A 15,005-nucleotide genomic window follows, 5' to 3' on the forward strand; every position below is an offset into this window, starting at 1 on the left:
TTTGTGTGTTTCTGTGAATACTGATGTGTTATATTTTGTCCATCCAGGAACTCCCAAAGCTGCTGCAGGACCTGGCCACTACAGACGCTGACCTGCCGTGGAACAAGTCCAAAAATCGTTTCCCAAACATCAAACCTTGTATGTTGCCAGGCTGAAATTAATTTTTCAAGGCCGTTGCGCCTACAACGTACCAGAATTGTTCCTATCTCTCATTGCTGTTTGCTTCACTGTGGTCGCATTTCATATATTTAAATTCAGCTGTATTATTATCCCTGTACTGTTTTTAGATAATAACAACCGAGTGAAACTGCTGTCTGAACCTGGCACTGCAGGCTCAGACTACATCAATGCCAGCTTTGTCTCAGTGAGTACCAGTTAGTCACGATTCTGTCAGATAGACATCCACATACATAAGGGTAGATGTAAGCCTCCCCGTCTCCTTTTTTCTGTGTCTGTAGGGTTATTTGTGTCCCAATGAGTTCATAGCCACCCAGGGCCCTCTGCCGGGCACTGTGGCTGATTTTTGGAGGATGATCTGGGAAACGGGAACCCGCACTATCGCCATGCTCACTCAGTGTTATGAGAAAGGCAGAGTGCGTATGAGAGATTTGTCACTGTTAGAAAAAAAACATCACCGCTATTAGCATTCAGAGTACAAGCCAGTATTTGGGCTTCATTCCCTGGATGCTTATGTCTGCTCTAAAGAGCTGATGTATGTGTGTGTGGGTGTGTGTGACATTTCAGATTCGATGTCACAAGTACTGGCCTGAAGACAACAAGCCGATGTCAGTGTTTAGTGACATTCTCATCTCAAAGGTGTCAGAGGAAGTCTTTCCTGACTGGACTATCAGAACTCTGAAAGTAGAAAAGGTATGGCGCTAATAACCTCCGTCAAGTGAGCATTCACCGGCTACCACGCACACATGAACACTTACAGTGCACACATGACTTGAAATATATGTGTGCATGCAATAGTAATATTAGTTCATGTCAATGATACAGTATTGTTTGGTCTATTTGTGCACCTGGAAAGTGGAGATACTTAAAAAAATTGCATGTTTTTACAAGTCACCTGCAATGCTCAGGTTCTGCTCTACTATATCAGTGTTATTTTAATTCTTTGATAAGTGGTTGCTAGGCAACATGGTGCCATTTTATTATTATTATTTTATGAGGATAAATTGGCTTTTTTTGTTTAGTTTAGTTCTTTTATTTTTTACAATTAAAAAAGAAAAAGCAACTTCTCTTTTCTTCAAAAATAACTAATAAGATTTAAAAGAATAAAAAAAAAAAAAAACATCTGCTAATATGCCCCCACTTCTCCAGCTCCTCTAATGAATGAACCTTTGAAAAGGTTTGCTTTAAAAAACTTTTTCAAAGAATATAGTTTGGTTTATTAAAACAGGCTGAACAATTTACACTTCTGGCAAACTAAAGTACAGGTTTACTGGATTATTGATGAGCGAATAACATGGAAAAACTTGATGAAGAACAAAAAGGCATTAAACTGATTAAGTATGGATGAAACAGCATCATCCACTGACTGCAAAGACAATATGTTTGCTTTATTAAGGGGTGCAGGTGGAAAAAGTGATTCAGTGATGTGCATAAGGTAGCCATCAGAAGACACTGTTGAATGTAAAGTAATGTTGGGACTCTAGGCTGTCCGGCTACCCTTTTCAAGCTAAACTGGTATTTATGTCGAGCTCTTCCAGTTTTATTGGAATTTGGGAGCAGTAAATAATTTTTCCTACAGCCAATAAGGAGAGCTCAGACTAAGTTCAGACTTGTCTTTTGAGACTCTTGGTGTCAAAAGCACTGGTTTCTTAGTAGAACCCGTAATATGAATTTTAAAAGTAATGGTGGCACTGCCCAATTTTGGGGTGATAAATTATCACAATTATCAGAATTTTATGTTATATAAGAAAAAATATAAAAATAAAAAAAATCTTGTAAACTCTATGTAATAAAGCTGAATGATAGGGGAGGCTTTACATCTTTGTAGAACTACATGTGTTTCATAGGAAACAGAGGGTAGGCCTACTAACCATCTTGTTTTGGTAGTAAGACGTGCAGGCATATTGAGGATGGTCACACAACCTTTTAGTTTGGAATTACATTTCTGATTACATTAAGAAAGTTTTGTTTTGACGTTTCTCCATCAGTAGTTTGATGGCTTGAGAGAGCCTACATCCTTTTAATTAAATTTGTTTATTGTTAGAAAAATAATAAATGTTATCTCTGTTATCACTGAAAAACATCTGCCATAAAAACAGAGTTTATAATTGACTTCCTGTTATGTGTGTTCCTGTCCTGCAGCATGGGCACTACATTTTGGTCCGCCACTTCAATTATACATCGTGGCCTGAGCACGGCGTTCCAGAGTCTTGCAGTACGCTCATTAAGTTTGTCAAAGCTGTCCGAATGCACAGGCAGGACAATAGCACTATTGTTGTCCACTGCAGGTACGCTATCAGCTTCGTGTAAGGGAGACTAACATTGCATGAACTATAGCAAAATATTTAATTTTTGGTCATTAAAATTGAGTCTCATATCAACAGATTATCAATAAATGCTTCACTGTCAGTAATTTCATATCCTCTTTTGTATTACACCTACAAATAAGACCTAAATCCTTTTGTGTGGTATAACAGTGCAGCTGAAAGTATAATGGCATTTGCTCTCTTGTATTTTCTTTAGCGCTGGCGTAGGAAGAACAGGTGTGTTTATTGCTTTGGATCATCTTATTCAGCATGTCAGAGATCATGACTTTGTCGATATTTATGGGCTGGTGGCTGAACTGCGCAGCGAGCGGATGTGTATGGTACAGAATCTGGTAAGTTTACCATAAGTGCAGCAGTATGTTATCCTTTTGCATGTGAGCTTCATGGTAAATAGAATAAATATGATTTTTTTAAATTTATTTATCCTAAGTTCTTCCAATAAACTTAAGAATCATCAAAGACTGACAAATGGAAATGCAGCTGCCCTACTTTTTACTTTGTACCCTGCTGTGATCTCATCCCCATCAGAAGATATTCGGAAAATTTTAGTATTGACAAAGGGAATGATCTGGCGGTGGATTAAAAGCAAGCGCTGAGCAGGATTCCCTCTTTTGAAACAGCTTGAACCTTTCCTATATTTACCCTTGTGTTTACTTTTGGACTGCTGATTTGTCTGTCAGTGCCTGTATAGACTCTCTGCCTGCTGTGGTTACTGTGCTTTTTCTGTGTAATTGTTTTCTTGTTGCTAGACTTTCTCCACGTCTTTGTGAACATTATCTGGCTGTGGGATTTGAGCCTGTAGTGTCTGCAGCTACGAGAGCTGTGCTTGCTGAAGGCATGATTCTTTGAGAGTTCAGTTTTCAGTGTGCCAGGCTAGCTATTAGTGCAATGCCTGAGGACATCATTCATATTGATTATTTTACAAACTCATAAATGTCCTTGCTGAGACTCTGAAGCAGAGTGCCTTTTTCAGACGGCTTTAAAAAGACACTTTAAAAGTTTTCTACAGTCATTGATTTGAGCTACTTATGTGTTTATGGCATCAAAGGGTTGATGTTGTTGTAAAAGTCCATCAGATTTTGCAAACGTAGTTCCAGTTTCCTACTGAAATAAAAAGACCATGAATGACAATTATTATTAATTACACAAGCCACAAGTACTCAAACCACACATAGGACTAAACAATACACTTGAAATGTCAAAGACTGGGCCTGTACTGGCTAATAGGCTCAATCATTCTGGTGCCTTTAGTTCAGTATTCATGAATTACACAACTGCTGTTAGTTCAAACTATAGAGATAAGGATAGAATTATTTGGAAATATAGTTGGGAAGTATTTCAAGTCCTGTTAAACAGAATAAGGAGTTTTTAACACATTTCCAAACATCCTAGTTTGACTATTGCTAATAGACAGCTGTGTTTTGTGCTGGATAACAGCTTACAGTCATTTACAATCATGTTCCCTGAGCAATCCCAGCCAGCTTTGCTTTGACTAATCTCTCAAATTTCAGTTCACCCCAAAGATTTTCGATGGATTCAATTTCAGGCCAGTTCACTTTGATCTTCTGGACGTAGTTTTTCACCATGTTTTTGGTTGTCATCTTGGAAGACAGAGCGACAACCCAGAACCAGTTTTTCTGCACTGCTGAGTGCTTGAAGTTTTCTTTCAAAATCCTTTATTTGGAAGTAATGAAACTAAATAAAACGTCCAAAGCAAAAACCACCAAGAGGTGTTGTCGTCACAGCCATTAAGATACCAAAGTATTTTTGCACATCTCAGATCATCCATCTATTCATTCATTATTTTAACCACTTAATCGCCACGTAAAGCAGCAAGAAATTTTGAGGAGGGTTGGCCGGACAGGTCACCAGTTCATTATATGGCTTCTCACAGAGATGCAAAGCCTTTCACGCGCAGCCAATTTACATGTCTCTGGCTTTAAATCACCTCTGTTAAGTTTTAGTTCTGAAAAATAAATCAAGTGGTACAATCTTCGTACCACAGCAATTCAAACTTAATCTGCTTTTCCCACTCTTTTGTTAGGACTATATCATTGTTCATATCAACATCTGTTCTTTGTGTGATTAATGCAAAAGAACATATGGTCTGAATAAGCAGAAATATGTCTATGCATATGTGTGCTGTCAGGCCCAGTACATCTTCCTGCACCAAAGTACGCTGGAACTTCTAAACAACAAAGGCAACAGCCAGTCGATATGGTTTGTTAGCTACTCTGCTCTGGAGAAGATGGACTCCCTGGATGCCATGGAAGGTAAATATATGAGGTCATACTTAAAAAAACAAACAAACATGCAGCTCAGTGCTCACCTCACAAGGTTGTATTGCTCTTCAGGTGATGTTGAACTGGAATGGGAGGAGACCACTATGTAAAAAAAACTGACTAAGGAACATCTGTGAGATTTCTTTGGGGGGGTTTTGTGCGTCACTGTCACATGACCTGTGGGCAGATCCTGGAGATGGAGAGGTCCATCCCCACAAACCAAAGTAAGAGCAACAGGAGATGAATATCTACACTCAACGATCTGTCTGAAGAACTCCACTCAGTCCACTTCAAAATCTGTTCCGAGCACAGTCGTCTTTATATTGAACTTTTTGAACACTTGTTTCCAAAGACACTGCGAGGGAAAAAAGTGAAGAGCAGGGACAAAGAAGTTCAGAAAGGACAGGAATAAATGAGACATTGTGAGCTGATCGTGAGAGCTCTATCACAAGTGTAAGCCTACAGGTATTTGCACAAATCGATTTCACTGTCTTATTATTATTATGTATTATGTTCATATCATCTGTGTTTTTTTAAGGTAATTGTTTTCAGCCAAAGTAGTGTTGGGGCTTTTCAGTCTCTTTATAACTGTGTTGAGATGTTCGTTATCCTTTCTCAAGAGTGATTTGCAAAATAAAAGAAACAATCAAGACTTTCTCCACTTGACTGTTTCATCAAATGTCTGCACTTTGACGTTGCAGTAGGGAGTTACAAATTAGTGAGTCTTGCTGTTTCAACAAGGGAAGTCTGCAGTAGCTTAATAGCTAACATAACCGTTAAATCCAAGGCTGTGGTTATATATTCACTAAGCACTTTGTTGGATGCATCATTTCAGCTGCATATTAGCACACACATCAGAAACATTTAAGCATTCGGCTTGAGACGACCTGCGGAGGTTCAAACTGAACATCAGAACGGGGAAGAGGGATGGTTTAAATGACTTTGAATGTGGCATAATTGTTGGTGCCAGACGGGCCTGTCTGATAAAAACTGCTGATCTGCTTGAATTTTCCTGCACAGCCCATCTCTGTGGGTTTGCAGAGGATGGTCTGAAAAAGAAGAAATATCCACTGAGCAGCAGTTCTTTGGGAGAAAAGGCCTTGCTGTTACCAGGCGTTCAGGAGAATAACTCAAATAGCCACTCTTAACAATCAAAGTGTGCAGTGGAGCATCTATGAATGCACCACATGTCAAATCTTGATGTCAAGCCTTGAGGCTACAGCAGCAGAAACTGAGGGCACATGCTCACAAAGACTGGGCAATAGAAAACTGGAAAATACTTTGTTTAATGAGTGTCCGCTTCTCCTGCTGTAGAGTTCAAATTTAGCAAAAACAACTTGAAAACATTGGTCCATCCTGTATTGTATTTACAGCTCAAGTTCGTGTCTCGTAATGGTATGAGGGATATTTTCTTGGGACACTTTCAGCCTCTTAGTATCAGCTGAGCACCATGTGTATGTGTGTGTCACAAAGCTCATATCATCTCAAACTGCTTTCTTGACAATGACAATGAGTTCACTCTACTCAGATGGCCTCCACAGTCATCAGATTTCAATCGTGTAGAGCTCATTTGGGGTTTGGTGATTCTTATCATGGATCTTCAACTGACAAATCTGCAGCGACTATGCAATGATATCATGTCAATATGAACCATGATGTCTGAGGAATGCAAAAGGACGCTTTTAAGAGATTACTATTGGCCAAATGATAGCATTATTTCTGTAAATGGTCCCCATCTGTAGATATGCGTCTTTTATTACTACAGCACAATTTAGAGCAGTTTTTATGGACAGGTTTGTGCATATGGATCAGGTACCTGCACAAGTCATTGGACCCATCTTTGAGAACCACTACAGCAGACGCATATGACATTCAGACACCTCAGATTCAGTGTTACTTTGGGGGCAGGGGGTTTGGTGGAAGGACCTCTAATGAATGAGTTCAGACCAGGTGTGCTGGAATGACAGCGAAACACCGGTCAGACTGATTTCCCATAAGCTCCTTCATTCCACCATCCTCCCTGCACACCTGCTGCAAATTAATTCATTAGAAAGGCAGAGAGTGCTTCATACACAGACACCGTGGAGATGCAAGACTGAGAGTAAAAACTACTTTATTCTTTCATTCTCTTCAAACAGAAAAATTAGAAATTCTTTTAGTAAACATGTTGATCTTTAAGAAATCTCCTTTATAGAAATATTGTGACGGTGCAGAGATTAATGACAGTGCTCCACAGTGAGGATGCAGATTGGTGCATCTCCATGACAACCACGGAGAAGGCAAGGGGTAAGGGTAGAAAAGAGAAGGGGGGAGAGGGAGTAGAGCAAGAGAGAGAAAGGAGAAAATGACATCAACAAAGCAAACATGCCCTGACAATAATAACGAAAACGTAGACTCAAACTCCTCCTGTGTACTGTAAATGAAAAAAACAAAGCGAACAAAAAAAGCAAACAAAAAAATGTGTCATGCGGTATAGTACAAGTCAGAGTTTACAGTAAACAAAGTGGGGTTACTGACTTGAGAAATCAAGCAGTTTCAAAGGTAAGTCTAAGCTTAAATTTGTTGTTGCTTTGGCAGCCATGTGCATGTTTGCGTGTTTGTGTGATCACATGTGCAGCTGTTTGTTATGCTAGTGCGTGCATGTGTGTGTGTGTGTGTGTGTGTGTGGCGTGACTTGTGGTGTACTGTACGTATTCACCAATACAGCATAGCCCTTTGCATACCTTTACAGATGACACGCAGCCATCTCTTAATAATCCTGTAGTAACATGACATGGTAATTTAATGGCAAGTGTAGATCTGTAATAATGTCACGTATTCTATAAAAGCTGCCTGTTTTCTGTCTCTTATCACATATAGGACTCCCCCCGATATTAAATGTGAATAATAGTAACTATAATAACTATAATATTCTTTTTTTCTTTTAAACTAGATTTTCTCTGTACAAATACATACGTAGATACACACACTGGGCAAAGCAATCACTTTTTTCAGAATAAATCTATATTATCTATTTACAATATATCCAGTATATTCTGTGGTGCAAAAAGGTACAAGACGTGTTTGGTATGTCTCAGTCGGATGATTCGTGATGTGCTGTACAAACTGGCTCGAAACCATCAAGACAGACGACACGTGAGGAAATCAGTTATTATTCCACGGACATCTTCAGTTTTCCCCCTGATTTAACATTCAGTACACATGTGCATGTCTGCTTATATAATATTTTCATTGCGTAAGGAGAATATAAATAGGTGAGAGGGGAGACGTGGTCTAGTGAGGTGATTTGGGTCAACCCTGTGTAGAGCATTTTACTTCATTTTAATATAGTTTTGGAGGTATAGCTGTAGGAAATCAAGCCTTCTCTTGAGTATGATGGTAGCAGATGGCACTTTGTCTTGTGGTGCTCAAAGCACCAAAAAATACACATCAGAAAATTAGTAGCAATGTGATTTCTAGAAATCAAAATCCAATTTATCAAAAAATAAATAAATAAAGTAAATAAAAAATTCACTTCGGATCGATTCAAATCTTGTTGTGAGCAGTTTTAATGTGTCCACCCTTTAATGGACTGGCTGCCTGTGCGGTGTGCCCTGCCTCTCACCCTTGATCCTGAATATAATAATGGATGGATGCCTACAACTCAAACTCCAGGAAAGTTCGGACAATGTGGAAAATGTCAATAAAAACACAATGCAGTGATTTGAAAATCTCATAAGCACATTAAAAAAACGTGTAAACAAATGTTTAATCTGAGATATTTTATTATTCTAGGAACAATATTACGCTTATTTATAATTTGATGGCAGCAACCCATCTCAAAAAAGTTAGGATGGGATCAACAAAAGGGGAGGAACAGCGTGTAAATATAATACTAAATAAAGGTTAATTGGTCAGTAACATGGCTGGCATCTTAGTGAGGCGGAGTTTCTAAGAAGCAACGATGGCAGAGGTTCACCGACCTGCAAAAAACAACATCTACAAATTGTGGAACACTTTCAGAATATTGTTCCTTAATGTAAAATTGTAAAGATTGTCAATATCTCATCATTAACAGCACAATGGGCCTTCACGCAGCACTGCTTTGAAAACAGGCATGATTCTGTCATACAGTAAATATCACTGCATGGGCTCACAAATACTTCCAGAAATCACTCTCTGTGAACACAAATTGCCATCCACAAATGCAGGTTAAACAACCATAATGTAAAGATGATCTAGAAAATGTGTAGTCTTCTCTGGATCATTTAAAATGGACTAAGGCACAGTGACGCTGCATCCTCTGGTTTAAAGAGGATAGGACACCACCACGTCTATCAACAAGACAGTGCTACAGCAGGTGCACTAAACTGCAGAAATATTACAACAACACGGCTTTGCTGACACGGAGGTAAACACGGCCATGTCACAACATTTTTTTTAGATGGATTGCTGCCATTGAATTCCTTATCTTTACATTATCGGGGGGGGGGGGGGGGGGGGTTCCCTCAATTTGAACATTTAGTATGTTTTCTATGTTATATTGTAGATAATCATATGGGATTGTGTGATCTGCAAACTGTTGCATTATGTTTTTATTAATTTTTGGGGGGGGGATTGAGTTGTACATCCAACCAAAAAAGTGTTCAGGTACAAAACATTACAGCTAAGCACCGGGACCTCTTATTTACATCCTATCATGGTTATGCCTCTTGTCATAGATGCTTCCTTCTGCCATTTTTTCTACTTTTAGCAGTGCAAGGCAAGTGCTATCTACAGTAACTCCATTACATTCAAAAGAAGGCAGGCATGTCCACAACTGAGCAACTCAAACCAGAAGAAAAAAAAATCTAGATGTAAAAACAGCACTACAAAGCATAAGAAAAACATGTATATTTGATTTTTGGATAACGTTTTCTTTTTAGGTTTCCCTAAATCCAAAGGTAACATCCCTATGCACAAGGCAACCTGTTTGGAGTAAATAGACAGGAGGAGAAAGGCTTCTTTTAGCCTTGGTTAGGATAAATTACCAGCCTGGCTCCCTGTTGCCCATGGGTAAGCAGGCTGAACAAACAGTACAGAAGCACTCTCCCCTCAGTACAACTCAGAGGTGCAGATAAAGTGTTACATGTTGCAATGCAGCAGACTCTTTCCTGAGCTGTGTGAGAGCACAACTTCAGAATCACAGCATACAGATACTGTGAGGATATCTGCTATCTGTTCAATTTTAGAAAATCATGCAACAGTGAAGCACCGAATCATGATTGTCATCAGGATATTAATTTAGGATAGTTTAGTTAGTAGCAGCATCCTTGCTTACTACACTAACTCGTAGGTGGTAGAGACGGTACGGCAATTTATCTTCTTTGCCTTTTTTCACACACACTGATTATGAGTTCCCTAGAAAATGGAGAAACAAATAAGCTGGTGCTCTTGTTTCTTCACATTATGCAGAGATGAAGGAAAATGATTATGGTATAAAGTAGTTAGATTAGCTGCAAAACGATCCCTCACTGAGTGTGGTAATACTGAAAACAGGGGGATGCCATGAACATCAATATCCTCAAAGAAAACAGAATCTTCCCCTTTTTTTTAAGATATGTCATGTCTTTTCAGGGTGCTTTTTTCTGACACTCCAAGCTCACGTACACTTGTTGGATAGGCGACATTTAAAAATGCTAAGTCACCATACACCCAACAGCGTGAAATCCAGACAGACAACAACAGCTGCTACCAGGTGACAGGCTGAAGAGAAAAGAAAGAAGAAAAGTCTTTCAGAAATACCATCAAAGCTACTCCATGTTTAAAAAGCACACAGCCAAGTTAAGACTATAAATAAATTCTGAGGAATGCATTTAAGTCACACAATATAATCTTTACTTTACTTTTTTTTGCACTTCTTTTGTCTTACTATTTAAAGTAAGCTAACTTGTGCTCCAGCATGTGTTTGTTGAGTGTGAGTGTGCGGATCTTGTCTGGCGCAGGGAGTTTGTTACGCAGCTGATGACCTAAACGATGCTGCGGGAGCCGCTGGAGTTGCGCCTGCGGGTAAGAGGCATGGTGTGGTGAAGGGGCATGGGTGAGTCGGGTGGACAGAATTGGTGGGGATGGTTGTAAGGTGGAGGAGGTGGTGGCAAAGGGGGTTGAGGCCCATCTCCCTCTCTGACACGCGCAGGTGTTGACAGGGCCGACTGGATGAGCTGATGGGTGGCCGGGCCTTGGCTGAGGAATGCCTCCATCCGTCCTCGCCCACTCTGGTCCATGACAATCACCTTGACAATCTGCTGGCACTGGATGAGTGTTTCTGGGCGGAGATCTCCGGCCTGGACTGGGCTGAGCAGGGCAGGTGGCGCAGCCAGAGCCAGTGGCGTTGACTCAATGCTGGGCTGGCTCAGCTGATAGGTCTGCAGCCTGTTGTGAATTGACACCTAGTTTAGGAACAGTCAGAGAACGCATGAGGAGTTACCAGCCTGAACGCAGCCTCTACGCAGCCCTCTGGTGTGTTACGCACATGGGCATGCAGGCATGCAGGTAGGTAGTATGTAGAGCGAGCGCATGCAAAACACACACTCTCATTTTCTCTTGATCATCTCTTCGATGATTTAAACTTGAGTTCACATATTTACACGCACCAGCCTAGGAAGAGAAGAGGGTTGCTGGGTAAGACGAGATTTTCTTAAGGGATTATGGTGGGAACCCTTTGGATTTTATGAGTGTCGGAGTGCGACACAGGGAGTGGTCATTGAGTGGCAGACTGATAGGCTGAAAGATAAGGGAGTGCCAGACGAGGAAAGAGGTGACACCGAGGGCGTGGTGTCTCCCTAACACAGTGACTTACAAATCTAAGGGACTGATTGAAAGGGAGGAGAAGGGGGCTGGGAGTACGGGCAAAGGAATAAAACAGAGAAAACATCTTCTTTCACTTCGCCTACTTACAGGAAGGGCTGGTTGTACAGACATGCACACACGTACCCACACACACAACAGACCTTTAACAGTATCAAGCTTATCTGGCTTTGTAGATGTATTCTTGGAGCCAGCCAGGCTTATGGTGGCTTGCAGTGGCTTATACAGTAAGGCTGGCAAGCAGCAATTGATGAGAGAAGGAATGCTATATAGCGAGTAGAGTGGCTGCTCATCTACTCATGAGGCACAGTGAGAGACAGTTTGTAGCACCACTACACCAGAGTCCTCTCAGCATCCTTTGTATCTATGGCTGCATAGTCAGGATGTGCCTCAGGTGGAGCTCTTTTAAAGCAAAGCATAAAGCACACTTTCTTGTCAGGATGAGGCACAGCCCTTGTCCAACCACACACACGCACACACACATATAAAAACCACACCCACAGAGCTGCAGACGCAGATACTTACCTGAGGGAGACAAGAGTAGCTTTGGCACTCACCTCTACTGTGTTGTTGTTGCCGGTTTTATCGTACGCATCCTGGCCTGTGGGGGAAAAACAGGCAGATTTCAGCTTCACATACAGAATTTCGAAAATGTCAGAAACAGAATCTCATACAGGCAACTGTCATTCAGTTAAAAAATGGTTCTTGAATATTTTTTTTAAAATACATTTTGCACAGAATCAACTGAACATGTCATGTTTTCATATTTTAATACTACAGTTTTCTCATAACTGGTAATATCCAAATACACCGTATCAGCACAAACGTCTGAGGCATTTGTGCTCAATCACAGCAGTGGACATGTTATGATGTGGGCTTGTTTTGCAGCCACAGGATCTGGGACCTTGCCGTCACTGAGTAAAGCATGAACTTCTCTGTATACCAAAGTTTCTAGAGTTGCTATGAGGCCATCTCTCCAACAGCCAAAACTGGGACATGCAAAAGAAAGCACGTCAGCAAATCTAAAACACATTGGCTAACCCAGTCAAATTCCAGACTGCAGATAACACATAACTTTAACATATTTCTGTAAAATATAGTTCTTCAAGATAATGAATCATGGGGTGTACTAAGTTTTTCATATGACTGCAGATCATCTGAAAATTTTTTCCACAACTGTAATTGGCACTCTAGCCTCATCATTAACATATGACATTGGTATCCATCCTCTCTCTGAAAAAGGACCGTGTATTATAATTATTTATTGAATTAGAGACTGTATCAGATCTGAAAGTCTCTAACACCTGTGTACAATGTAAAAATGACAACTGGACAATCTTTTTGAAGCTATTTCTCTGTCTTTCTTTAATATTTCAAAAGTGACAGTGATGGCTTTCTCACCAGCTTTTTCATGTACCTTTTCTCCAAGAACTTGTTCTATTTCCTATATTCCCCTGAGCAATGTTTGCATTATTATGAGTAATATATTCTGTGTTATGCTGCACAAGCAAAACCAGCACCTGAGGGAGAGCCGTGTCCTGTATGTGCATCCATTTGCCCACCGTTAGTGTGTAAGCCATGTGGCTGGATGCCTTGTTGCCTCTCCAGTTCCCCTACAGCATGAGAAAGGGAAAGTTCAGTGAGCCGTACACAGGTTGATCAGTATTTGTTTACATAGATTTTGCAGATTTTGAGGATTTTCCTCCTTACACTGGATGTGAATCTGTTCCATCTCGTTGACCTCTGCGATTGACTCTCTGAGCTCTTCCGCAAACTTCCTGAGCTCTTCTCCACTTGGAGAGCAGAAACTCACCAGCTGCTTCTTCTCTGAAGTAAACGGGCTCATCATGGTGACACCATGGGCATAGACTGATGAGAAACCCCAACAAAGAGAAACAGAAGTGTTTTTACCATAACTGTGACTGGAAAAACGAATGGATAATCCAATAATCAATACCTAACACAGATAATCGCAGCCTTTCTTTCTTCCTTCCAGTAACCCATAAGCTCTCTCAGTTCACACACCTTTTCTATTATCTTTCCAGATGGATTTAGTGAATTATTTGTGTTTATAGATTCTCAGAGCTTCACCAAGTTCACAAACCTTACTCGATGATGCACCCGAGGACTCAAATGTTGATAGGAGATTGACAGCACACATAAGAGATTGACAGTAAGATGCTCTTGTAGAACATAGACAACATCTTGATGAATGTACAAGCAAAATGCTCTTTCTTTAAAAACTTAAAAAGACTAAATCTTAAAAAGAATAAAAATATATCCTTCAGGATATCTGCTGTAACACTGACAACAGCGTGTTAACACTGGTATACTGGTGAGTGCTTGGCAGTTCCTTAAAGTATGGATCCTGACACTGACATTGACAGACAACAGTGCTGTGGATGGCTCAGCATTTTTCAGCACAGGGTGAAACTGCACTGGCAATAAATTGCTGCAGTGTAAAATGGCAGCTTACATTCATTGCTGAAGAGGTGAAACTGCATTCCTAGGAGACCCATAGCTTTACAGAAGGTGTATGAAGCAGAGCTTTTCTTCTTGGGACATAGCTTCAGGATCTAGAGACATACAACACGGAAATATGGTTGGTTGCATTTGGGCACATACTACATGTTCTGAAATGGTTTCTAGTGCTTTTTAATGGTTTTTAAATGTTAAAATCTTACCAACAGTAGGTCATTGAAAAGGAAGACCTCTCTCTGGAGCTGAGACAGTTTCTGTTTGTGAGGTTTGTTGGCATCAGGCACCTCAAACAGACGACAGCAGCACACTAGACGTCTGTGGGGCACGGCGAGAATCTGGACAAGGTTAAAGAGATGAAGATGACAGCTAGCACAGAGCAGGGGATGGGCTGCAGCAAAATAATCCGTGATATAAGATAAAGAAGATTGTACAAAAAAAGGGCAGACAGCTCACTCAAAAGACAAAAGGAAATGCAGGACTTGCACAAAAACGTGGCTATTACTCACAGTTTTTAGGCCCAGGATTGACTGCTCCACACGGCTCACATAGGTGACATGGTCTTCATTTGAGCGGAGCTCTCTCTGCTGGATCCTTTCATAAATACCTGCAACCATCTCTCTGGGGATGTCCGCTCCATCATCCACACCTGAAAGAAATGAAGGGTTCATGCAATGCATGAGTAGCCACCATACACATTTTAACAGATAGGTTTAACCCCTCCCCCCACAACCACCGCCAGCAAAACAGATTCAGACACAACATCAAATCTGACTAAATTATAACCTGTCTTTATTATAAACTGTCTTTACTTGTTGGTTGGCTTATGTGATGGCCAAAGATGAATATATAACCCTTTCATGCATTGTGGCCACTACAGTGGACAGCTATTCAAAGGCTGTTTTCTTGTATTTGT

General features: G+C 40.5%; 2 protein-coding genes across 3 annotated transcripts in view; one reads left to right on the top strand and one right to left on the bottom strand.

Annotated features, from left to right (window-relative positions):
• Positions 1-5,642, top strand: part of ptprq (protein tyrosine phosphatase receptor type Q) — a 44,813-nt gene extending 39,171 nt beyond the window's left edge. Inside the window, exons 56-63 of the mRNA XM_026176041.1 lie at positions 48-138; positions 288-364; positions 459-593; positions 745-870; positions 2,320-2,465; positions 2,701-2,836; positions 4,654-4,777; positions 4,859-5,642. Of these exons, the coding sequence (XP_026031826.1) occupies positions 48-138; positions 288-364; positions 459-593; positions 745-870; positions 2,320-2,465; positions 2,701-2,836; positions 4,654-4,777; positions 4,859-4,896 (873 nt within the window). The 3' untranslated portion in view covers positions 4,897-5,642. The remainder of the gene's footprint in view (positions 1-47; positions 139-287; positions 365-458; positions 594-744; positions 871-2,319; positions 2,466-2,700; positions 2,837-4,653; positions 4,778-4,858) is intronic.
• Positions 5,643-6,882: 1,240 nt separating this feature from the next.
• The window catches only part of iqsec3b (IQ motif and Sec7 domain ArfGEF 3b), a 35,935-nt gene continuing 27,812 nt past the window's right edge, over positions 6,883-15,005 (bottom strand). Inside the window, exons 9-15 of one of the 2 annotated variants that reach the window (XM_026176042.1) lie at positions 14,599-14,738; positions 14,296-14,427; positions 14,088-14,187; positions 13,322-13,480; positions 13,132-13,224; positions 12,169-12,212; positions 6,883-11,193 (exon numbers count right to left, since the gene is read on the bottom strand). In XM_026176042.1, the coding sequence (XP_026031827.1) occupies positions 10,774-11,193; positions 12,169-12,212; positions 13,132-13,224; positions 13,322-13,480; positions 14,088-14,187; positions 14,296-14,427; positions 14,599-14,738 (1,088 nt within the window). In that variant the 3' untranslated portion in view covers positions 6,883-10,773. The remainder of the gene's footprint in view (positions 11,194-12,168; positions 12,213-13,131; positions 13,225-13,321; positions 13,481-14,087; positions 14,188-14,295; positions 14,428-14,598; positions 14,739-15,005) is intronic. The other variant, XM_026176043.1, reaches the window with a different exon arrangement.

Source organism: Astatotilapia calliptera, chromosome 7 (genome assembly GCF_900246225.1).
Source record: "Astatotilapia calliptera chromosome 7, fAstCal1.2, whole genome shotgun sequence".
Lineage (NCBI taxonomy): Eukaryota > Metazoa > Chordata > Actinopteri > Cichliformes > Cichlidae > Astatotilapia > Astatotilapia calliptera.